The 24,446-nt window shown below is 41.2% G+C and overlaps 1 protein-coding gene across 5 annotated transcripts in view; it reads right to left on the minus strand.

Moving 5' to 3' along the window:
- Window positions 1–6,136: 6,136 nt before the first annotated feature.
- col5a1 (procollagen, type V, alpha 1) overlaps window positions 6,137–24,446 on the minus strand; it is a 92,009-nt gene continuing 73,699 nt past the window's right edge. For 2 of the 5 annotated variants that reach the window (XM_055019464.1, XM_055019466.1), the window contains exons 44-66: window positions 23,656–23,709; window positions 23,439–23,492; window positions 23,231–23,338; window positions 22,390–22,443; window positions 22,173–22,280; window positions 20,502–20,555; window positions 20,150–20,257; window positions 19,958–20,011; window positions 19,816–19,869; window positions 19,669–19,722; window positions 19,492–19,545; window positions 19,261–19,368; window positions 18,983–19,036; window positions 18,824–18,877; window positions 18,470–18,577; window positions 18,119–18,172; window positions 17,978–18,013; window positions 17,823–17,876; window positions 17,403–17,670; window positions 15,588–15,700; window positions 13,906–13,974; window positions 8,964–9,197; window positions 6,137–8,766 (exon numbers count right to left, since the gene is read on the minus strand). In XM_055019464.1, the coding sequence (XP_054875439.1) occupies window positions 8,620–8,766; window positions 8,964–9,197; window positions 13,906–13,974; window positions 15,588–15,700; window positions 17,403–17,670; window positions 17,823–17,876; window positions 17,978–18,013; window positions 18,119–18,172; window positions 18,470–18,577; window positions 18,824–18,877; window positions 18,983–19,036; window positions 19,261–19,368; window positions 19,492–19,545; window positions 19,669–19,722; window positions 19,816–19,869; window positions 19,958–20,011; window positions 20,150–20,257; window positions 20,502–20,555; window positions 22,173–22,280; window positions 22,390–22,443; window positions 23,231–23,338; window positions 23,439–23,492; window positions 23,656–23,709 (2,055 nt within the window). In that variant the 3' untranslated portion in view covers window positions 6,137–8,619. Of the gene's footprint in view, window positions 8,767–8,963; window positions 9,198–13,775; window positions 13,845–13,905; window positions 13,975–15,587; window positions 15,701–17,402; window positions 17,671–17,822; window positions 17,877–17,977; window positions 18,014–18,118; window positions 18,173–18,469; window positions 18,578–18,823; window positions 18,878–18,982; window positions 19,037–19,260; window positions 19,369–19,491; window positions 19,546–19,668; window positions 19,723–19,815; window positions 19,870–19,957; window positions 20,012–20,149; window positions 20,258–20,501; window positions 20,556–22,172; window positions 22,281–22,389; window positions 22,444–23,230; window positions 23,339–23,438; window positions 23,493–23,655; window positions 23,710–24,446 lie in introns of all 5 variants that reach the window. The other 3 variants (XM_055019465.1, XM_023281044.3, XM_023281043.3) reach the window with 3 other exon arrangements.

The raw sequence follows: 24,446 nt of genomic DNA on the forward strand, positions 1-24,446 counted from the left end.
TCCATACATGTTAAGTTAAAATTGATCATATTTGTTACATCTGTTTAACGAGATGTTGCCGTCATTTTGCAAAATGTCATTTTTGATGTTCAGTATAAATTGGTGGCTACCAGGCTCAAACTGCAACAGCTTATAAACACGGTGGTGATATTCGAGAGATGCAGCCATGTGTAATGCTTGGGCGGCTGGCCCTAATCACATTAGAAAACCCAACAACTTGAACTAGAGCCCCTCCTCAATCTCAAAGTCTATTAGACCAGAAAAGCCTGTTATTAATATTCCAATATGTCAGTGCCTGTTCTGTAACACTATCTCATTCTCTCTCTACTCTCTGATTCGTATGTAAGTAGGTCAGTGGTGCCAGGGCCTGGCTATGAATGGGCTCTGTTAGCTGAAGATCCACAGGCTCAGAGCAATTACACATTAACACCAGGGCTCCGTCCTGAATTTCCTTTTAAACGTGTTCTGCTTGACCCCTCAGCTCTTCGTCAGCCAGCCAAGACCACACATTAACAGCACTTTTTACATTTAATAATAATTAACCTTTAATGTGCTGTACAGAAGGTGTGAAGGAATGTGCAATAGTACTTTTTAGAAGCACCATTAAATGTCTTATTGATCGGATCAGTCATGACATGGAAGAAAAAGCCGCAACCGCAGCCCACACGACTCAGTGTTCCACACAAAAGTTTCTTGTTTGCTAAGTGATCATAGAACGGAAGAAGCAAATAGCAGCAGCTGGGACCAGATTAACGACACCCAGAAACACATTAACAGTGTGTTTGGATTTTATTCTGCCTCAGAAATGGCCTGCGGTAGTTCCAGACAGAGATGCTGTTTGTCACCAAATGAACCAGTCACACACAAAATGTCAATAATAAATCCATAGTACACCAAACACTGCTCATCCAACTGTTCCAACCAGACCTTTTAGTTTCAGCTGCTACTTTTGCTGATCCCAAACCTCACATTCTTTATTTACCGTTTCTTTAAAAATTTACTGTCGACTTTTTGTACCTCAGAAATTCAACACTTGCAAAGTATTCCAGAAGTATTTTTAGAAACATAATTGCTGAAAGTCTCTTTATATCCTCAGAGCAAACAATATATCAAGCATTTTGATCATATAAAGAAATCGGTGTTGCTGTTTTTATAATCCTCCTAAGACACATATTGGTTGGGGTATCGATTTAAACCAAAAATGTTGATTAGTCAATTAGTTGTTTCTCTATGGTATTTAGAACACATACTTTAGCGTTCACTTATCGGTATGTACTGAAGTATTTCTGTGTAATCAAACTTCATTCTTGTGTTTCACTGCATTTTTGCAAAGGCGGTCATGTTTTACAAATTAGAGAGCCCATGTGATGCACATTTAGAGGTTCATAATTATATGTTGTTGTTTTTTTGTTTGCATGTTTAATGTTCAAAAAAATTAATTCTCATACTGTACTTTTGCTGCAACACCTCTTCTCACCATCGTCTAAATAATTCTGTTTTGGCTCCTGTCTCTTTTAGACCACCCTTAAAAAAACAAAAAAAAAACAGCCTGTTCTGATTGGTCAGCTGTCCTCACAAAAGTAAAACAATGCTGATTACATAGTGTAACCCCAGATCTCTGAGCATAGAGATGTAGCCCTAGCAGATGCAGCTGTAGTGAGGAATTAGTAAGCGACTGTGATACACTGCTCATTTTTTGTTTGAGGGCCAAACTAGCTGCTAGGTAGGCGGTATGTAAATATGCTACACAGTGATGTGAATAAGTAATTGAAGAAAAGCCTGGACTTCAGGCATTTTACATAAGTAAGGATCAGTGTTTCCTGTGTGAGGGAATAACTCCCTTTAGGGTGGACTTCTGGCTTTATCAGTTTGCAGGCCTTTTACATGCACAACAAGGTATAACACTCTAAAGAAAGAGAAAATCCCCAAAGGCATAAAACTTTAAGATTCAACATTAAAACAAAAAACAGAAGCTTGTATGGTACAATAAGCCACTAGATCGTTAGATTACAAAAAGAAAAAAAAACAGCATCTAGTCGGGCCCCCTTGTCATATTTGTTGTTTGCAGCACCATGATAGAGACATTTATTACTCCACCAAGGAGGTGGAGCATCGATGGAGTTCTGTAAGGGTCGCCGTTGGTTTGTCTGTTTGTCTCTTTGTTAGCAACATTAATCAAAAAAACTTATTAACAGATTTGGATGAAATTTTCAGAGAAGGTCAGAAATGACACAAGGACCACCTGATTAGATTTTGGCAGTGATGCAGCTTATAGTCTGGATCCATGGATTTGTTAAAGATTTCTGTATCATTGCGAGACAGCAGCACAGCGCCACTGTAACTATGACTACAAGTGAACACTACATCAGCTGCCTGTTGACGATCACATGATTGCGATCTTACTACAAATCCATGGCTGTGGACTGATTGGGACTTATCCGTCAGAAATGATATGAGGAACAGTTGAATAAATTGTGGGCGTGTTTCTGAGTCCCATCAATTCCCACCATCCACTAAATATTTAGGTGATGCGATTCGGTATCCGTACATAACGTATACATTCATATCACACGCCTACACTCAGTGCAACGTCATTTTGTTTGTGGGTACATCTATATTAAATGGCCACATTCTATGGTGCCGTGATTTCTGCCACGACTTTTTTAAAAAACATTTCAGCCGTTGGAAATGATACAACGACAGAGCAGCCTTGGTGGAGTACTGCGCTCTCTGAGTGCTTTTCTTGTTTAATCTAATGTCTCCAGATGTCAAAAAGTAGTTGGGAGCCTTTGTACTACTGAATGTATACAAAGCAGTTGAAACCAGCTCCACCAGCTACAGCACTAATATGACATATTGCTCAGAGCAGCAGTAGAAGGAGCTTTCAGATCCTTTACTTAACTAAAAGTACCAATACATCAATTTAACAACAGTCCATTGTAAGGGAAAGCCCTCCTTTAAAGTTGTGACAAACAAATCTGTTTTCAGTTTCTGGACTTTGCCTCCAATCTTTGATATTTGGTGAGATGTTGGATCACTTATTGAAATTAAACCTTGTGGGACCTTACAGGAGAAAAAAAAAATCACTATTGGATTGAGCTGTTAAAAACTCATAGACATCTCAAATGATAGCCTGACTATGAATTGCTTTTTGTAAGAAGCCAGAAAGGTTGGAGAACACTGGTTTAACCTTTAAGAGCATGTTGTACTTTAAAAGCTTGTTTTCATCCATTCTGTAAAATCTCCAACCTAAAAGTCAACATTAAAGCTGCGAATTAAATGTAGTGGAGCAGAAAGTATAATATTTCCCCCTGAGATGTGGTGGAGTGGAAGTTTAAAAGAGCGTAAAATGGAGATGCTTGACTGAAGCACAAGTACCTCAAAATTGTACTTAAGTGCAGTACTTGAGTAAATGTACTTAGTTACTTTTCATTATTGCTCACAGGGGACATTCTTCTGTGTGAGAATATTTACTTTAAGTACATTTTGCTGATTGCAACTAAGACTTTTAGTCATACTAAAGAATTTTTACGGTGTAGTAAAACCTCAAAGTTTCACTTATTTCATCCCTGAGCTCTTTGACTTGAGCTGCTCAAATATTACCTGATACACTCAGCACTTGGTGATGCATTTTCTTTACTGTAAATTCCCTCAAATACTGCACTGCTCCAAGTGCATGAACTGATCCCTGCCTCCATCCTAAATCTCATCACATCCTCAGTCTGCCCTTCCAAAGTGTCTCACAAGCCTATTACACCCGGGTGCTGTTGTAGTCTGTTGACATATCACCTGTTGCCATAATTGGACGGAGCTAAATCCCTGCCTTGTTTCTCCCCTCATCCCCAACCCACTTCCCTGCCCCACTTATCACTGCTGCCATTGTGCGTACTTCTGTGCTTAGATGAGGAATTAACTTTTCACTTTGGTTTCTGCTTTACTCACGCAAGATGCTGCCTCAGTAGAATCCATGCATTCTGATCGTTCTAAATCCTGTAAACACGTCATTAAATATTGATCACGGTATCATGCAGGACAACTTTTCATTTATTTATTTTTTTTGCAGTGCTAATCTTAAATGCACACTGTGCAAGTTTTTTTTTTCTTAATGAGACACTCGCTGCAAGTCATCTCCACCAAGCACAGTTTTGATCAAAGCTTTGCAGATTATTGAAATTAGTAGCGCATGATGGAGTAAAAACACATCTTTCATTATAACGATCGCTGAAGGTTTGCATGGAATGCACACAGCGGATGATACATATTTTCTTTTTTGCTTATCATAAGTTGCAAGCAGTGCAGAAAAATTAGCTTGAAGTACATACTGTACATTAGCAGTCCGAAAATGCCTAGCCATGAAGCCGCCGTTTGTTGGAGGCATCTGCGGGGAATTATCCATGGATGAATGCAGGTATGATCAGATGCAGGCTGAGGTCTTCCCTCTTGTGTAGTATCTGTGGAGCTAGAATTGTTTGATACTATTAAAACACATTGTAGTGCAATTGATAACCTTAACTATTATGCAGCTTGAACAGACAACCAATCATTCATTAAGCATTTACAGTATTTACACTGCTCAGCCACAACATTAAGACCTGTCTAATGTTGCAAAGGCTCCTGCTGTGTCACCAAAACAGTTCTGATCTGTGGGTATGGGACCTCTGAGGGTGTCCTGGATCCTCTGGAGTCTGGATCGTCTGGGTCCTTTGCTCTGGTGCATCCATGGATGTTTGATCGGATTGGGATTCAATTCAATTCAATTTTATTTATATAGCGCCAATTACAGTCAAATTGTCTTGAGACGCTTTACAGAACCCATATGCCTGACCCCGAGAGCAAGCCAAAAGGCGACAGTGGCAAGGAAAACACCCTTTTAACAGGGAAAAAAACCTCGAGCAGAACCCGGCTCTAATGTGGGGGGACCCATCTGCCTGCTGGCCGGGCGGGTTGAGAGGGACAGAAGAGGTAGAGAGGTAGAGATAGAGGGGTAGAGGTAGAGGGGTAGAGGTAGAGAGGCAGAGATAGAGGGGTAGAGGTAGAGGGGTAGAGGTAGAGATAGAGGGATAGAGGTAGAGGGATAGAGGTAGAGGGGTAGAGGTAGAGAGGTAGCGATAGAGGGATACAGATAGAGGGGTAGAGATAGAGAGGTGGGGGGGTGGGACACAAGGACCATAAAACACAGCCACACATCTGAAGCATCCAGCATCCAGCTCTGGGACCAGGGACACTCGGAGAAAGGACACAGAAAGAAACAGAGTGAATGTAATGCAATAATGGTATATATAGTAAATACATAGGTAGTTAGAGAAGGGCTCAGTGCCTCAAGAGAGGTTCCCCAGCAGCCTAGGCCTATAGCAGCATAACTAGGGGCAAACTAAAGGGACGTCAAGAGGGGAAGTCAGTTGTGCAAATGAAAACACCAGCATACCCCGTCAGGGTCACCCAGTCAGCCCTAACTATAAGCTTTGTCAAAAAGGAAGGTTTTAAGCCTGGTCTTAAAAATAGAGAGGGTGTCCGCCTCCCGAACCCAAACTGGGAGCTGGTTCCACAGGAGAGGTGCCTGATAACTGAAGGCTCTGCCTCCCATTCTACTTTTAGAGATTCTAGGAACAACAAGTAAGCCTGCAGTCTGAGAGCGAAGAGTTCTGCTAGGATCTGGGGAGTTTGGATGCCCTGCTCTTGGTCATGTTCCTCAAGCTGTTTCTGAGCAGTTTTTACAGTAGGGTAGTGTGCAGTGTTCTGCTGAGGGAAGCCACCGCTGTCGGAATGTGTGGTTGACATTGTGAGGTGTACTCTATCTGCAGCAATGTTTAGGTGGCAAAGTAATATCCAGATGAATGCCAGGACCCAAGGTTTCCCAGCAGAGCTTTGCCTTGTAAAGAGATGATCAATGTTGTACACTTGGCCTGTTGGTGTTTCTACGTTGTGGCTGATTTAACCTTAAAAACACATTATCTCTCTCTCTCACACACACAGACACACACACACGTCCACAGGTTGTAAACAAGAAAACATGACGATTTAAATGGGTGTGGCCAAATGCATTGTATTGCTTGTGTAAAATAGCATAATAATAACCTTTAGACATTAACTTTGTTCTCCTGTGTGCATGTAAAGAGGGGGCCTCTTACACTTACACTATGGTATCATTTAACATTTATTTTTTTATTTTAAATAATACAATAAATATACTACAAACGAACATTGGCTTTGGTAGAGTTACAAGTTCATCATTTTCTCTCCACTTCACAATTGTGGACATGACTCATTGAAAAACTGATGGATCCTGATGAGTTAAAAACGTGGACTGGAGATCATGTCACGCTACAAAGTTATAACACGAGAAAAAACTTTACAATTTCATGCATACAGATAGGTTTTAATGCTTCAAAAGACATACAAGAGTGGATGGCCACAGTAAACTTGAATTTATTGACATAAAAACCAATATATCTTCTATCTTCCTATCCTTACACAGGTTTGACAAGACTGTGAAAACAAACAAAAACAGACAGACAAACGGAAATCTACAAAATAAAACAAAAATAAAACAAAACAAAAACAATGGCAGCATCACTGCTGGTTCTGGAAATTTACAAAAAATCAGTTTGTCCGTTTTTATTGAGCGTTAAATTTGGGTGTACTGCATCACAATGAAAAATAAAGCCAAAGATCTACAAGCATATTGAGTTCCTTAACAGAAATGGTTCAAGTCACATATTTGAAGATAAAAAAAAGGAAACAAAAGAAACCTATGTATGAAGAGCTGTAAAAATTCTGTGGTAGATACTAGTGGTCATAAGCATAGAGAGTGCATAGTTTGAACAAAGAGCAATATTACAATGAGGGCAAAAATAGACCAACAAGCAATTTTTTGACGCTGCATGATGAAACTCATTCCATCTGGCTAATCTGGTGACTTCTCCTGTGGCTAAATCAAGAAAAAGAACTTTTCAAGTTGTTTCCCATACACATAGAAATGATTTTAAGCCATGTTGAGCCACTTAAAGCTAGATATATAACCTTTGGTGGAAGGGTTTAGGGTCTCGTACACCAAACAAAACTTTGGACCATATCCCTTTGGCCCAATCACAACATGTCCACTTTTCAACTCCATCAGTTTGATGTGGCACAGATGATCTGACAGCAAGAGCCAACAAAAAAAAAAAAAAAAAAAAAAATTGCAGGGTCACAAAGCAACGATATGTAAAGCCAATAGCACCATCTCAGTTTCCTCTTGTTATTCCAACATTTGGTACAAGCGTCGGACACGTTTTCTTATCTGTGCGGTCCGCTGAAGCAGTAGATATAACATACGGCGCCATGCTGCACTGATCTGCGAGTGGATATGTAGAGAAATGGCATGCAAATACCACCACTGAACATTAAAATAAAACTAAAGGATGCAGCTAAGATCCACCTGCGTCAGACATGGTGGTTAAGCGAGTCAAGGGGCTGCCGGTGATGGAGTATGATCGCTACAAATTTTTCTTTCATTCAAACAACACATACTAGAAAAATACATAGCACCACAGAAGAGAGAAAATAGCACCTAGGTTTTGATTTCTTTGTGTTCTCATTAAAATGTGACATCATCTCCCACCGTAGAGTCAGATAGATGAATACTTCAGGAAAAAAAAAATACAGAAGCTGTTTATTAAGTTAATGATATTGCCACCAAGGTAGGTGTTCAGTTCAGAGGGCACAAAAGGAGGAATGTATTTTTTTTATCTGTTTGTCTGCAAATCAACTGTCACATAATATCACAGAGCTTGTTTTCGTCTTTTATTTCCATTCTGTTCTTAAATTACAACAAGGTGTGCTCCACAACTGCAAAAAGACAGGACTTACCAATTTTTTTTCTTTTTCGTCTTTCAATTTACAAGTCGAATTTCCTCGCTTTGTTTCTACACTTTTGAGCTGTTATCCCCGTATCCATGGTCTCCTACCTCACAATTAATAAAGTCACATGCATGTTTTGAAGCCAGAAGCAATAAAAATTACCAGGAAAAATATACAGAATGTACTTACAAACATAAAAATCATTTATATATATTTATATATATATATAAGGTCCATTCCAAGAGAATGGGGAGACAATTATGCACAAACGAAGCTCCCGTAGTGAATGAGCAAACAAACCAACAAAAGACGAGTGGAAAAAGCCAGGGAGATGAGGGAAAACATGAGATCAAAACTAGAGAGAAGAAAAGAGCCAAATCAGATGGAGTCCATGGCAAATACTGCGACCGTCTGGAACGGCTGCAGCTCTCAGGGTCGCCTTCGTTGTTTTGGACAAAAGAAAGTCAAAATCAAGTGTGATGGCATGGGGCTAGGTTGTGTGTGCGAGTGCTGTGTAGGAGGCAGGATCTGACATCCAGTTTCAAAACTTGCATGTGATGGAGAAGGCACACTGAGGTTTCAAGGTTATTTTCGTTTTCCTCTGTTCCTATAGAATTTCACTGTACTTTCAACTTGATTTCATTTTACTCATACTTGTTGCTTTATGGAAAAAACAAAGTTACTTTTTTACAAATAGAATTGTCCTATTCTTTTTCAATTGTTTTTTTCTGAGAAAACAAAAATATGCTTTTTTTTCTCCATTTTGCTCAGTAAAAAGTCTTAGCCGATGAAACAGACGGGCCCCACTTCGAATCCGAACTTCTGCGTGGAACCGCCAAAATCGTTGAACATGATGTCCACAAATGGCACCTGTTCCACCTTTGGTGTGTTGATCTCAAGTACTGTCTTTTCGTAGCCCTTTTTCAACTGTTGAAGAGAGAAGGAGGGAGGATTAGTGTGTGAGAAACATTCTTTAAAAATAAAAACATCACAGGGTTCTTAGTAACTGAGCCTCTACAAAGACAACAGAAACAGAATTTTCTGAACAGCGTTCATCAAAAGCACTCTGCCAGCCACCCAGAGACGCACAAACACAAACCCACACACACATTTCATCGACTTACCGCACAGCCATCGACCAGGGCACGGATGTAGGGGTTGTTATCATAAGACATCTCCTCATCGTTGGAGCCCAGGAAGCGGATGGCCTTGTCGTAGTTGTCCTGGTCTTGGTCGTGCCAGGCCACCGACTGGTAGCAGTTGTACGTCATGTTTTGCCTGGCTGCTGCGCTCAGCAACCGCAAGAAAGTCATCTGGACCACGCCGATGGGGTTGCCCTCTGCATCCACGTAGGAAAGCTGCAAAGAAACAGAAACACAGATGGAGTTAAGCATCAAAAATTCAACACCAGGAAGACGGAATAGTACAGAGAATGAGTGGGCCAAGAGGAAGAACATCCTGAAGATACTTAAAAGATTTACTGACACACTGTCATGTCTATATTGTGCACTGTTTTTGTCGCTCGGGAGCCGTTTTAATTCATGACAAGTAATTTATATTCTTGTTTTATTGCCGTATTGGGATTTCTAGGACGTGTTTCTTATTGACAACGGAGTCAATAAGAGGTGTCATCTAAGGATACAGCGTTAATATACTACCATGCCCTGTGGCGGCACAGACAAAACTAATTGAACTTCATTTGCTGATAATATAGGAGTGCATACTGATCTAGCCATTAAAGCATCAGGCTGGCGTTAATCAAGTTAATAATCCCATGAAAAGACCCAAACCAACAATGTGGGAGTTTGTCTCTGAATTACTTGTTTTTGGCAAAATGCCCGTTCAGTCATACCGAGGGTGTAAATCTTTGGACCTAGACTGTGGGACTTTTTCATATAAATTAACATCTGTTACTTCTGAGCCCAGTTCACACAATGCTGATTAAGCCTATCAGAAGCAGGTAAATCTCTCCAGCTGAGTTTTAAATCTGCTTTCTGTGGTGACACTCCCTCACTGGTGCACCAGCAACAGTGCATTTTAAATCAACCAGCAATCATTGCTTTGGAACAACTGTAGCGATGGAGACGAGGAGAGTTAAAGTAACTTGGCTGGAGGAGCAAATTCTGGATAAACCTGGAAGGCATCAAGAAAAGTTTGAAATGCTCCAGATAAAAAAGAAACGACGTATAGTGGAAGGATTACAGTCAACAGCAAAGCATATAAGGCCACAGTGTTTTTGTCATTACTTCCACTGCAAGAAGGGGGAGACAAAAGTTCTGCACTGTGGATTGAAAAGCAAAACTTCTAGTTGTGTTTGAAAAATATTTCTGTACTTTACCCAGAAGAAAGGAAAAATCTAAAAAAGTTATCTTTCTTGTGCAGACTATTTCTCATCAACATAAATGAGCATAACTGAGACTTTGCTTCCTTCTCATCTTTATCTAATCCCAATTTAAGATCTTAAAATGTCCATTTTTTTTCTCTCACTGCACTGATCTGTACATGGTGGAAAACATCATCTCTTGATATAAGTGAGTTTAATTAGAAAACCTGACTGGCTTCTAAATGAGCCTGTAGAATATTACAAATATATCTCAGTGGTCACATTCAATTCTCAAATCTTCTTCGCTTCTCATTGATTTGCCACAAATCTCACTAATAAATGCAGGAATCTGTCTGTATGTCTGTCTGTTCTTGACATATCTGGACAACCGTACATACGTTTTGCTTCAGATTTGGTGTGTGTGTTGGTGGGAACCTGAGGAGCTGCAGTGTTGACTTTGAAGTTATTCAGATCATCAGTGGCCATTTCTGGGGTCTTTTTCCAGACTTACCACTGGCTAACATTACCAATGCTAAAATAAATGTAACAGAGTCAACTGCACTGCTTTTGTTAATTTTCTGTGTAACTTTGTAGTTTTTATGTAACTGTGGCGGCAACATTCTTAATCCTTAAGTGTCAGTTTTAAAAAGTTACATTTAAGGACAAGAATGTCAGAAATTATGTCAAAAAACAATTATACTAATACTGTTTTTCATTTTTAATCGGCATCGGTTCTGATCATAATTATCAAACAATCATTCATTTTCAGGATGTCAATGCTTGTAATCTCAGTTTGTGTGCATGATGCCATAGTTGTTTTTATTGAAAACAAAACAGAAGAAGTATTTTTTTTCCTATACAGTAAGACCCAAGAGGAAAATTCTTCTTTTTTTTTGATAATCTCAATCTAGGATGGGTCAGTGTTGATTCTGATGCACTACTATTTTGAATGCACTACAATGTTTAAAACTCATGACCTCAAGGACAAAAATGTCCACATCAAAATACACACCTTTACCAAATTTTACGCCAAATGCATTAATGTGGCCAAAATGATCTAAAAATCAAAAATGACAGGGATGAAAATGTCCTTGTGGATGCATGAAGGTCAATATGATGGTGCATCGTAGCTGAGTAAATGTAGATGAAGAATTGCTGGTATGCTTTTTGTTTTCTGTTTCAGTGCACATCTGTGTGGATGGAAGGTTTTTTTCATGTTTCTCAAACCTGGTGGTCTGCTGGAGCCTTTCTGTGTACAGTTTGCATGTTCTCTCAGCGTGACATGCTTGGTAGGTTCGTGGGTGATTCTAAACTGGCTGCAGATGTGGGTGGTGATGGTTGTCTGTGTCTTTGTGTTAGCTCTGTATACACTGCATCTCCCCCAACGTCAGCTTGGATTTTTCACTTATTTTCCTATTTATTGCTCCATAAGGTTTTACAAGAGAAAACTCTGAGAAGCATATGAAGACAGTCAAAAAATAAATCCTGTGTTTATCCCGATGCTCTAAAATTGGACAGGGTAATTTGTCTTAGAATGGTTTATTCTTCTGCAGTAATCTCCAAATAAGAAGATGATTTATTTCTAATGAGAAAAAGAAAAGACTACTGTGAGCAGCAACATTTTCCTCCGAGACAGTACTGCAGTTTTTGGCAAAAATAACTAAAAAAAAAAACATCAATAAGCACATTTGTGTGGGTCTATTTTCACCTGCAAATAAATACAGATTTAGTGCACTACTGAGTATTTACACTATTTCAGGTCTGTATCAGGCTTTAGGCACACAATACTCATTAGTATGTTAATTCCTTGTTGGTTTTGGTCTTTTATGAAATTAGTTGACAATGTAAAAGACATTAAATTTTACCAGTCTTATCCTTAAGTACAAATATGTATAAATGTTTAGAAGAGGAGAACCGGTGCAGAATATTTCCAAGGACTAACATCTGGAAGCTGCACCGATGTTCAAGGCTTAATGCGCAGCATATCTAAACACCTAATTTAAATCTAAATGATGTAATTATGTAAAATGTATAACCAATATCAGCAAATTATGGTAAAATCATGAAAACATAATTCTCCTAATAGGAAATATGTTGCAGTAATGATATGTTAATTGCTTGGTAATTAACCTATAATTAGCCCAGTATCCCGCTTTTCAAGCTCATGTTACAGAATACTGAGTTTTATCCCATTAGGCTGATTATATCACTTTGTAAATCTGACTGATAAGATTTAGCAGATTTGGAACCAGTCACAGTTCATTTTAATGTCCGTAAATGACTATCTGCATACCAACCATCAGGAATCCATTAGATCCGCATGGTCGCTTCGTCTTTCAGACAAACAGGACTTACTGAGAGTAGAGCACATGCAGAATCCATGCCATGCAGCCAGAGCAGCAAACCGTGATCTATGAGTCTAGAGGTGTTCTTACTCGACTTTGTTCTTGCACACAAGCGAACGCTCACACACACACACAGGCACACACACACACGCACACACACACACACACACACACACACATGCATATAAGAATCCAGAGTGCTGACACTCAAACTTGACATTAACAGAGAGAGCTAATCATCATCCCCATCTATTTGGGCAACAAGTTAGTGCCAATGATTGATTTAATTGGCTAATTAATCACTGGATATACACAACGAGGGCTTCATTGTGTAATTTATATCTATGAGTGCCGGCACTGTGGCTCAGATTAAAACTCAGCTTCATCCTCTGAGTGGCTGGGTACTTCCATGCTTTCCTGACTTACCCCACCACTCTTCATCTCCCCCCTCCCTCCTTCCCTGCCCCGCTCAGCGTGAGGATCCAGCCCGACATCGCCAGAGAAACATTACCTCTTTATCATCACAGTCGCAAGTCAACAGTGACTGAGTACCCAGAAGCCCCTGGGTGGTGACTGAGTGCCTGACCTGTTGGACTCAGAGCTACTCTGCCGGATATAAGTAGTGTTTAAGGGAGACATTGGGAATGTGAGTGCAGCTGAATGGCGACAGCAGAGAGGGAGTGACACTTATGTTTCTCTATTTGTGGAGGATAGATGACCTGCTGAGGCGAGAACTTGTTGGGATGAACAACTCAAAAAACAAATGTGTAGGAAGGAGAAGTTTAAAGTGATGTATTCATTACAAGATGGTTTGTCCACACTATTAAATCAACCATCTATGGGTGTACCGAGGCTTCCTGAGTCGTTGGAGTGTCAAGGCACACAGTCACTCTTAAGAGATGCTCTCTGAATGTAGCAGAGGTATGGCAGAGTGGATAATATAGTCTGGAGTTTCCACAGTGAAACACCAATACATTGTTTTCTGTTTGTTAAACTCCATTAGATGCCGAATATATTTCTTCATCACATTATTTCTTGCCTGTATATTCCACAAACCTCTCCTCCATTTCCACGTAAGAGCATCGCCTGTGTTGTTGGACTGAAGCTGAGTGCAGCTCGTGCTGAATCATGCACCCCAATACTGTAACAACCAACAAGCAAAGTGCCAATACATACTTTACACGGCAGAACCAGAACCATGCAGAGCCTCAGGCACACAGAGTCCAGGCCTCAGCCAGGACTCTGGGACCACAGGCAGGGCCACTTACCAGGGAACCTCTCTTGTAGTGACTATACCATGTGCCTGGCGAGTCTTTGGGCCATTTTGCCATTTTGCTCTGTAAAATATAAGAGGCATTCAGGGAAGGGAAAAGGACTAGGGAAAGTCGGGAGTCTTACCAGTTTACCACGTTTGAATTCACTGAACCAGGAACCAGGATTCTCCTTTACCCAGGATGTGAGCCTAGCCTGGGGGCATGGATCGATAAAGAGCCAGAGGAGGAGGAGGAAAAAACAGCAGTATTAAAGAAAGGAAACAGATCTGACAGAAATCCCACATCCCCTCTCAGCTTTTTTTTTTCTTTCTCCTTGTGTTTGTCCTCTGAGGAGTCTTCAAGACCTGAACCAGCATTCACTGAGATCAAGAAGACCAACTGGACCAGGGCAGAAGATTTTTGTAACACATTATGCCATTTTGTACAGTACAAACTGTAGCTGGCAGCTAATTGCTGCTGAAAAATTCATGAGTACACAGTGATTAATTAAGAAATGATCATGTGCACGGAGCTCTTATGGAGCGGCCTCTGTCCCTGCTGTTCAGTGTTAGTGCTGCACAGCCATGGTGCACTAACTTTGTTATGCCATTAAAAGCTGTGGATTGGCCAACGGGGCACGGCTCTAATGGTCTCAGCCATGACAATGATGAATTTCTCTATAATTAGCGAGCAGGGTTTGATATGGAAGTGTCATCAATAGCCTAATGCATTAATGAATGATGGGCCGGAGATGGCTTATCTCTGGGAGATGGCATACATTAGACCCATGCTGCCTTGAAGGTGACCTTCACTCTGTTTTCACCGGAGTGGACTGAGGAGAGGAGAAAATATATCCTTGGTGTGACTTTCTCCTTCTCCAGATTGAAAGGTAGCATGTCTAGTGTTGCGACTGTGATTCTATAAAGCGTGTGGACAGTTTAAGTACGTGCTCTTCTAATATCTGTGCCAGTCTGAAGCACACGTGGGAGTGTTTTTAGTCTCTGTGCAAAGACTGACAGCACAGGCTTTTCTTTTCACCCCTGACACAAATGAGAGCAGCCCATCACCAGCATGCTATAAAAAGTCTGCTTCATTATTCTGAGCTTAAGCAAACTCCTGCTCCTCTGAGGCTTGGTGAGGGGGATCATTAAAATGGCTGTAGCAGTGTGCTATTACACAACCCTCCACTTGTCAAAGACAGCGTTCCCTATGTTTCACCACTCTGCTACTCTCCTCTCCTCTACACACTCATGCATAATGAACCAAAAATCTTCTCAATGTGCCTGTCACCTGCCAGACGCTTTTAGGGGTGATAAACTCCTTAATGACATTCTCTCTAAAAATGGCACTAAAAGAATAGAGCGTGGATGAGTCAGAGTGAAAGCGTGTGTTTGAATGAGAGGCTCCTCTCCCCGCATTTGTACCAACTGTCCGAACTACAATGAGATTTTTTTTTTGTTTGTAAAATAACTTGGGTCCTCAAGAGAAGTGCAGGGGAGTCCTGGTGAATCATCTCCCAGTTCTTCTCAGTAGCAACACGCCTGATAATCTCATGGAGGCTCATTATACTGGTACATGAAGAGGTACAATGGAGTTACTCTTGCAAATACTGTTGTCTTGAGATGTTGGGTTATTTATACAGCATGCACAGCGGTTGGTCCCACATACGAAGAAAAAGAGAGTCATTTGCTTATCTGGAGTGTTCAGCTTACATTATTTTAGTGTCAATCAAATCACAGACTGTAGGCTGAAAATAATGTTTTTTTTTTCAATCCCAACATTTTCTGCTTACTCTGTGAGTGCTGGTGTTCATGCGGCCAGACTTACCCCTTCAGACTTCTTATCTGGGAAGATGCAGCTTTCTCCACCCGCTGTGAAGTTGCAGTAAACCTTGAAGGAGTCCCGAGAGCAGCCCTGGTTTGGATCAATCCAGTACTCACCTGGAAGGATGAAGAGAGAGAGAAAACATAGGCAGAGAGAAAGAGGGAGAGAGCAATTATAGAGCAGCATCTGTAACTGGACACCCATGCTGTAATCGTTCAGTTCAAGGCGATGTCTCCCACTGTATGGCATGTGCTTGGGTTTTATACATGAATATCATGTCACTGTGTCTATACAGGCCTCTGAATCCATGTTTTGCCAATATTGTTTTGAAGGTAGAAAGTCACCAAACCTTCTTTGAAAAACAGACTTTTAAAATCACATTGTTTAAGGGAAACAAGGTGGAACGCAATATACAAGAGGTTATCATTTTCTATTTAATTCTGCATTAGTGATACAAGACTAACATATTATTTTCAAGATTATTGCTTCCATTTTGCCTTAATTTCAGCACTAGTCAGTCTAAAGTCAGACAGGAAACTAGGGTAAAGAGGGGTAATCAATTATGTGGCATACACCTTATTCATTAGGCAACATCCCAGTTTAATGTGGTTTAACCCACATTGATCTTTGAGAAGTAATTCCTGCTCTTAGATAACATCATTGTCCAGAGATGGATGATACATTGTGAACTGCAAATGCTTTAATAGTTGTAATAAATCAGTCCATCTGTCTGCAATTGCAAGTGCCATGTAGCTGTGATGGATAAACTGCTAATGCTATATATCCAAAATGAAGCACGCAAACATGATTGATGGCTGATTCCAGGGCTGCAATTAATGATTATTTGCACTATCAATAAATCTGTTGATTTTTCTCAAGTAATCGATTAATCCTTTGGTTTCTAAAATGTCAGACAAGATTACCTGTAGACCAGGGGAATGTCATGAAATGGCTTGTTCAATTTACCATCAGATAAGATAAAGCAAAGCAGCAAATCCTCACAAATGACAAGATGGAAATGGGAAAAGGAAGAAACAGCAGTTTTCACAGTGAAAGATTCCGCTGCATCCAAGCCTGGAAAAGGTGCCTCAGGTCAGGAGTGCATCAAGAGCATGCTCAGTGTTTTGTCCAACATTTCCATTGTTGTGCACTGTGAATTCATCCCTGAGGCTCGGCCAGTCACGGTGAAGATCTAGTCTAACAACCTGAGGCGGTGATTACACACGTCTTGTTTGGTCAAAACAACACAATGGTTGCTCCCCATTCACCCTATGTACTAAATTTGGCTTGCTTCAACTTCTTCCTCTTCCTCATAATGGAATTCAAGTGTAGAGATTCTCGTATTGGCAGAGTGGAGGAGGTTCAGTGGCCATTATGGATTGTGCTTGACATGCTTGAATAATGGGACATTCAGGGAGCATTACGGGTGTTGCAGGAGCACTGGGAGCGGTGCATTGTTGCACAAGGAGGCTAATTTTAAAAAGGTATGGTTCTTGGTCTTCATAGGCACAGTCTATATTATATATCCATATTTTAACCACACTGCATACATAGCTTAATATATAGCTGAGCAGGGTATATTATTTGAAGGTCTAAAATCTGCATTTCAGTGATTTTTGGTGGCATATTCTATTTGTGTGTCACTTGGGCATATGAGGAAGCTACACAAACAACTGACTGTAGTGCCCAGTAGCAGTGTTTTTCCTTTTAACATTTCTAGCAGGCTGCTGCATAATGAATAATTTCAGTGGAGAAATTAAAAACTGTGGAGAAAAGGGTTCAGACAATGCCTCCTTTTAGAGTAAATATGATACAAACCATCAGGGAAATCAGGGTGGCAGAGCTGCAGATCCTTGCAGGTACGAGCGGGGTTGCCCTGTGTGCCCAGTGGGTGCTTCATCTGTTCAATCTCCAGCTTAAGGGAGTTGAGCGAACCGAAGATTTCCTCCATGCCGTCATCGTAGTCCTTATAATTGGCGTCCACGGCCGCATCGTCCACCATCTGGCTGGCGTCGATGTTCCTACGCGATCTGCCCTTAATAGGAGCCTGGATGGGGAGTGGGTGGATAACGTCACCGGGTGGGCCCTGTTACGGAGAGATGAAAGAGAAAGAGACAAATGCCAGTTAGAGAGAAGGATGGGGAATTTATAATATCCGTAAACCAAGATGATAATGACTTAAACTAAGCATATCATACAGAATAATGACACAATTCCCAAACTAGGGCATTTACTTACAGGAGGTCCAGGAGGTCCAGGTATACCACTCTCTCCCTTTGGTCCAGTTTGGCCCTATGCAGGATAAATTTAACAAATGCTTAACCTCTGCAAATGAGTTTATGGGTGTCATGACAAATGCTTGTTATTGTTTCTGCTTTCAGTAGATTACTTACCGATGACCCTTTAGCACCTTTGGGACCTGGAGGACCCTAAAGACACAAAGATGATAAAGTAATCAATACTGGCTCAGAAATTACCTAACCCTGAGTTACACACTTGCTGTACTATGACACATAAAATGAGCAAAGTCTTACAGGTAATCCTGGAGGGCCGATGGGACCAAGTGGACCTGAAGGACCAGCAATACCCTGAAGGAAAAAGAGATCCGTAACTGCTGTGTGACAACAGAAGGAGTCTTGTTCATTCCTGAACCAACAGTATTGACTGACATGAGAGATATTAACACCGGTGGCTAAATTTTGCCTTTGCTAAATTAAAAAGACCAAAAATATTGAATAGAGTGTCGATAACTTTCAATGGGTTAACTAATGGCATAAATATTGCTGCTCTTGGGCAGTTTGTTTTGTGTGCACAGAATTACAAATACATTGTGTGAGCATGTGTGGGCCATTTCCCGTGACTCCAGTGTTGTTTTATTTACTCACAGTGTCTCCTTTGGGACCAGATGATCCTGAAGGACCAGGAAGACCTCTGTCACCCTTTTCTCCCTGTTCACCTGGGGGTCCAATAAGACCAATAAGACCCGGATGGCCCTGAGGACAGAGAAAAGCATACCGGTATAGACATTATCAATACAGCAGTCAATGATACGCCACAGACATTAGCACCAAATATATCTATCTGGCACACCCTCCAATCATTAGGGTAATGATTTCATGGCTGCTGGCAAACAACAGATCTCATCAGTTAATAAATCCATTCATCCATTAGTTTCAGTATTACGCTAATGCTCTAATTAAACATTTCAGGTCAGCTGGGCAAATAATGGACTGACTCACTTTTTCTCCTTTAACACCAGAGTCTCCTTTCAAACCAGGTAAACCGGGAGGGCCCTGTGAGAGAAATTTCACAGTGGAGAAGAGATAACAGTCTTTTAGATCAGATCACATATTAGATAACATGTCTCTGTTCAAAGGCCAGGAAGAACTTCTCCTCACCATAGGTCCAGGAGGTCCGTCTGGGCCTGGAGCACCAGGTAACCCTTGCTCTCCCTGCAAAGAAATGCCAATTATGCAGTTACTTTCAACCCCAGCTCAAAGGAAAACACTGTTTCTATAAATAATATGGACCCCTTACATCCTACACAGTTTTCACTTAACATGCATCCTTTCTGTTTATTGAAAACTGTGTTTGTATATACTGTTTCAGCAATGCTACACAACATGAAAATATGATTGTGATGAAGTGATGTGTGGGTGAGAAACTCGCTACTTACAACTGCGCCTGGGATCCCTCTGAGTCCTTCAGAACCGGGTTTGCCAGGTGATCCCTGAGGGCCAACGGGGCCTGTCTTTCCTTGGGGACCTTCCAAGCCAGGCTCTCCCTTTCACACAGAAACACACAAACCAATGTTTGATTCTTGCTCATTTATTGTTACTTTGATATTACAGGCACACAAAGTAAACAAAGAAGAGACAGAAAATCTATTATTTCTTGGACGCTGTACCTTGGCTCCTTTCTCTCCTTGTCTTCCCTCAGGCCCTGCTGGTCCAGGAGACCCCTATTTCAAAGAAATATAAGACAAAGATTAACATTGTGTGATATACAGATAGAACATTTTTGCATTTTGACACTGACAACCTTTTATAAGGAACAGGAACAAAGAGCACAAGACAGTACTTACTCTCTTTCCTGGTGGTCCAGAGGGACCAGACTCTCCAGTGGGTCCAGGGGAGCCCTGGTTTAAAATAAAACAAATTTCAATTAAATTCTAATCTAAATTTTTCAGTAATGACACACAGCACAGTAGAAAAGTTAGACAAATACTCACAGCCTGACCAGCTTCTCCATCATCTCCCTTGTCACCAGGTGGACCGTCTAAGCCCTGCATCAGAATTGAGCAGAACTTCAATCATGATGCTCTGCACTAAAGACAAGAGTCTGCAGTTTATTCATAGACCAGTCATACGTACAGCTGGACCGGGCTCTCCAGGGGGGCCAGGGTCACCAGGGAAACCACTTGGACCCTGATTTTGAATAAAAGGTGCATTACTTTATTTTTTTTTAGATGAAACATTTACCGATACACCACTATGACCGTCCTCTGTGTGCTGATTTATGCTCTAAAAAACATTTGTTGAAGCTAAAGGTGGAAAAGAACTTACTGGGCTGCCTTTGGGACCATCATCTCCAGGAGGACCTTTAGGACCAGGAGGTCCAGCAGCACCAGCTGGGCCAGCCTCTCCCTTTTCTCCACGCTCTCCTCTTGGGCCCTAGAAAAATATGCAGCATGTCAGCAATTCTACTTAAGAGATGCTCTTAGAAAACAAGAGGGAAACAGCAAAGGCAACTTGAATGAGAAATAAATGGGCTATTTGTTGTACATGGTCACTGTAGATGAAGGCTTTTGTAGTTAAGCCAACAAAGATTAATCTATTTTTTCAGTACTTTCCCACGTCTTTTCATTGTTTGTTGGCTCTTATATAAAAATGAAGAAAAGAAAATGAGATAACTCACTGGTGGTCCAACTTCTCCCTGAAGTCCTGGCTCTCCTGTTTCACCAGCATCTCCCTGATCGAGGAAGGCGGGGAGGGGTATTAGTGGGAGAGATAGACACATACATTATCAGTAGGGTGATTTGTTGATCTAACGTGGTTTTAAAATCCCATCATTTACAGCAGCTCTCACTATCCCTGCGCCCTTGTCACCAAAATGGGAATGGAAAGAGATGACACGAGAGATTTCAATCCATCAAGTGCAGCCAGATTGGGTGGCTGGAGCACAGAGGGCGCTGACCTTACTGTTCTCCCTCGACCCTACCCATACATCTTGTCCTCCTCCTCTTGCCTTATTGGATAGTTGCCCTGTTGACTCACCTATACGCCAGGCACTATCGTTACTCACTGTCACATAAGCCTACTGTCCTCCCCGCTGGGTTTTATTGCAGATGCAGTCTGCCACACCTGTTTTGCAGAAAAATGTTAGCCCATGTCACGTTTGGGAGACGGGGAGCCAATCGATAGTGCTGCAAAGCCAATGACAAGCTGTGCAGGGCTGTGTTATGATAAGCATATCTAAATTCCCTCTGGCATGAACAGCTCTGTATTGTGAACAACAACCGATACTCTAAATTAGTGTCTGGCTGTCTTCCAAAACCCTCTCTTGTTCCTGTCAAGAAATCCACTCTAAGCAGGTGATATGCCTGTTTAAAAGCATGACTGATCCCAGTGTATTAGCAGCGTAAACTGCTCTTTATGCAATAAGAAGCACTGCACAGGCCTTGATTCTATCCATAAGACAACCTGCTTAGGTCCACCGAAGAGCTGCTGCTAAAATCTGCTGAGAACAGGAAAACCGAAAGCATGAAAGACAGCTGCTCATCACAGATATATGTGGGATGTGTTTACAGAAAAGGACTGAGCCTCAGTTGCTTGCCAGGTCCCTGGGCTGGCTAATAAAATGCCAGATCAGCTAAAGCGCGATTAGCCCAAAGAACACTGTGTTTGTTTGCACAGGAGGAGGATGGGCCATCCTCAGGGAGACTATAAAGCAGCAAAAGGTGATTCTATTGACTGAAACAGATAAAACAAATCACACCATCACTATGGACAGAAACTGATGAGAAAGTGCACAGCGTTGCATTCCAGCGGCTGCAAAAGCTGCCAGAGCAGGCCTTTCATAATGAAACACCAGCGACAAATAAGTGCTGTAGCTGATTTTATGAGAGTTGACTTTAATAATGCATCCATCATCTTAGAATTGCAGTATGATGCCTTTGAGTATTTATTCATACTCTCTCCACCCAGCAGTACTGTTGAGAATGGCAGCCTGTCCATTAGATTTGGTGTGCATCAGTCACACTGTGGAAAAAAAATAATCATGCCCCATTTAAAAGGGTATCATACAAATACGCATGTGAAATATTAATGGCTGCAAAAGCCTTGTAAAGTGGTATAATTCGCAGTCTTAACCAAAGAACACTCGAATAAACTGTCTAACACATTATTTCTGGCTCTTCCCAAGTGCTGCTACACTCTCTGAGAGACAACTGTTTCTCTCTGGAGTGTTGGTCCCAAAACACAAAAGACGGTATCACAATTATGATTATATAGCCATCAAAATGTGCCAGCAGACTCAGCAAAGTTACCAAACAGCGGTGATTAAATTGGAAACAGAAGAGAGGCTTACCTTTTCTCCTACAGCACCGGGGTTTCCAATACCACCAGGAGGTCCCTGAGGGCCATCGGCTCCAGGGGGTCCTGAGGGGCCTCTGGGACCAGGGGGACCAGGTGGACCCTATGGGAATGACAAAAGCCGGTTTCATTTTGAAATTATTTCATCTGCATGCTGCTTGCAATGTAAGGGACTGAATGACAGTCTGAATGTGTATAAATTACGCGCTTACCATTTGACCAACATCTCCAGTTTCACCTTTCTCACCAGGGGGACCAGGCAGGCCCTGAAAAGTTTGCAAAAGATTTAAGATTTAATTCTTAACTCTCTGAAGCCCAAAAGTCACTGGTGGGTTTAAGAGGCAGCTTGAAAAAAAAAAAAAAAAGTCAATATAAGGCTGAAAAACAACCCGCTGTTCTGTCAGGAAACATATCCAAATCTAAGCCTAAAATTGTGATATTTCATCAAAAGCATTTTTTAAAATAAATTACAAACATTTGATTCAAAAAAATTCAAAAATTTAAAATTGCTCTAAGCAGATTCTGTAAAAAAACAAAAAATTACGCTTGTGCAACTGAAGCCACTCATCTGAAACCAACGTTCACTTGACAAAAATTACCTTCTGAACTGGGCTGAGCTGCATACTGTGTGTACAAAAAGAAGATAGGAGACAAGTATTGAAACAAACTAAAAATGTAGGTAGATAAATATCTCGACTGTGTAGCATCACAAGTTACTTGGAAAAAAAGTTGTACATGTTCATTCCGGGCGTTTTTTTCTTTAATTTTAAAATAAAGAAATTCAATTTTAATTTTATTTCTTTTTTATGATTAATTATGGCATTATAACTTTGACTTGCTGAACAAAAGACATTTTTGAGTTCTCTATGCTACTGGCCATGAAGCTGCTGTTTCCACAGAGGTGCAGGTCTTTATATTGCAGTGAAAAATGAGCCTACAGGAGCAAAAATGTGACAGGAGCAAATAAGACGCCCAGAAACAGCTTGCGGTGCAGGGGGTTAATGAAAGTATTTGACCACTCTCACAGATTCTATTGTTCATTGCTGTACACACCTGCAGCCCAACTGGGCCTGGAGGTCCAGGGAATCCTCTTGCTCCATCATCTCCCTTCTGTCCAAACATACCCTGCTGACCTCTGGGACCAGGCTCACCATCTGCACCCTGCAGAGCGCAACAGATAATCAGGTGATACTAGAGGCTGGAACACTGAGCTTAGAGAGGCATGAATGAGCTGAACACCGAACAAAAGTAGGACACTTACAGCAGGACCTGGTGCTCCAACGGGTCCTTGAGGGCCGGTGGGACCGGGTGGACCCTGCAGAGAACCGAATTAAAATGACAATCAGCAATTTTACTGTTCACTACTTACTATAAAATCCATGTATTCACAAGAAAGTTGGATTTGCCTCAAAATTAAAGTAAGTACATTGATAAATGTATCATGACTTTTCCACAATGCAATAAATAGACAAACTTACATGTTCTCCTTTGTCTCCTTTGCTTCCTTTCTGGCCAGGCTCTCCAATCTCTCCCTGTGAAATGATATCATCACAGTGTGAAACAAAAACAGGTAGTAATACACACAAGAGACAGATACAATTTGACAGTGAATAATGTTAATACTATAATATCAACCATTCCCCAGAACAGAAGATGACATATCACAGCAGACTAAAACTTGCACTCAGCTGTATCCCATCTTTAAAAGGACTGCTTTTTTTTAGATCTGCCTATAGATATTTTAATAATAATAATAATAATAATAAATTTTATTTATAAAGCGCTTTTCCAAAAACTCAAAGACGCTGTACATAAAATACAATAAGATAAAACAAAACTGTTAATTAAAATCAATAGATAGTAAAACAAGTTCAAGATAAAATACAGAATCACTTAAGGAAAGCAGATCTAAAAAGGTGAGTCTTTAAAAGGGATTTAAATGTGGTGAGGTTGGTGCAGTCACGGAGGGCATGGGGGAGTGAGTTCCAGAGTGTGGGGGCGGCAATGGCGAAGGCTCTGTCCCCCCAATGTCGCCGGCTGGTCCTGTGCGGGATGGAAAGGAGGTTTGTGTGGGAGGAGCGGAGATTCCTGGGGGGGGTGTAGGGGAGGAGCAAATCGGTAAGGTAAGAGGGGGCAAGATTATGGATGGACTTGAAGGTGAGGAGAAGCAGTTTGTACTGGATGCGGTGTGAAATGGGGAGCCAATGGAGGTTCTGCAGGACGGGGGTGATATGGTCGTGAGAACAGGTTCGGGTGAGGAGTCGGGCAG

This window comes from Amphiprion ocellaris, chromosome 17 (assembly GCF_022539595.1).
Source record: "Amphiprion ocellaris isolate individual 3 ecotype Okinawa chromosome 17, ASM2253959v1, whole genome shotgun sequence".
NCBI classification, from domain to species: domain Eukaryota; kingdom Metazoa; phylum Chordata; class Actinopteri; family Pomacentridae; genus Amphiprion; species Amphiprion ocellaris.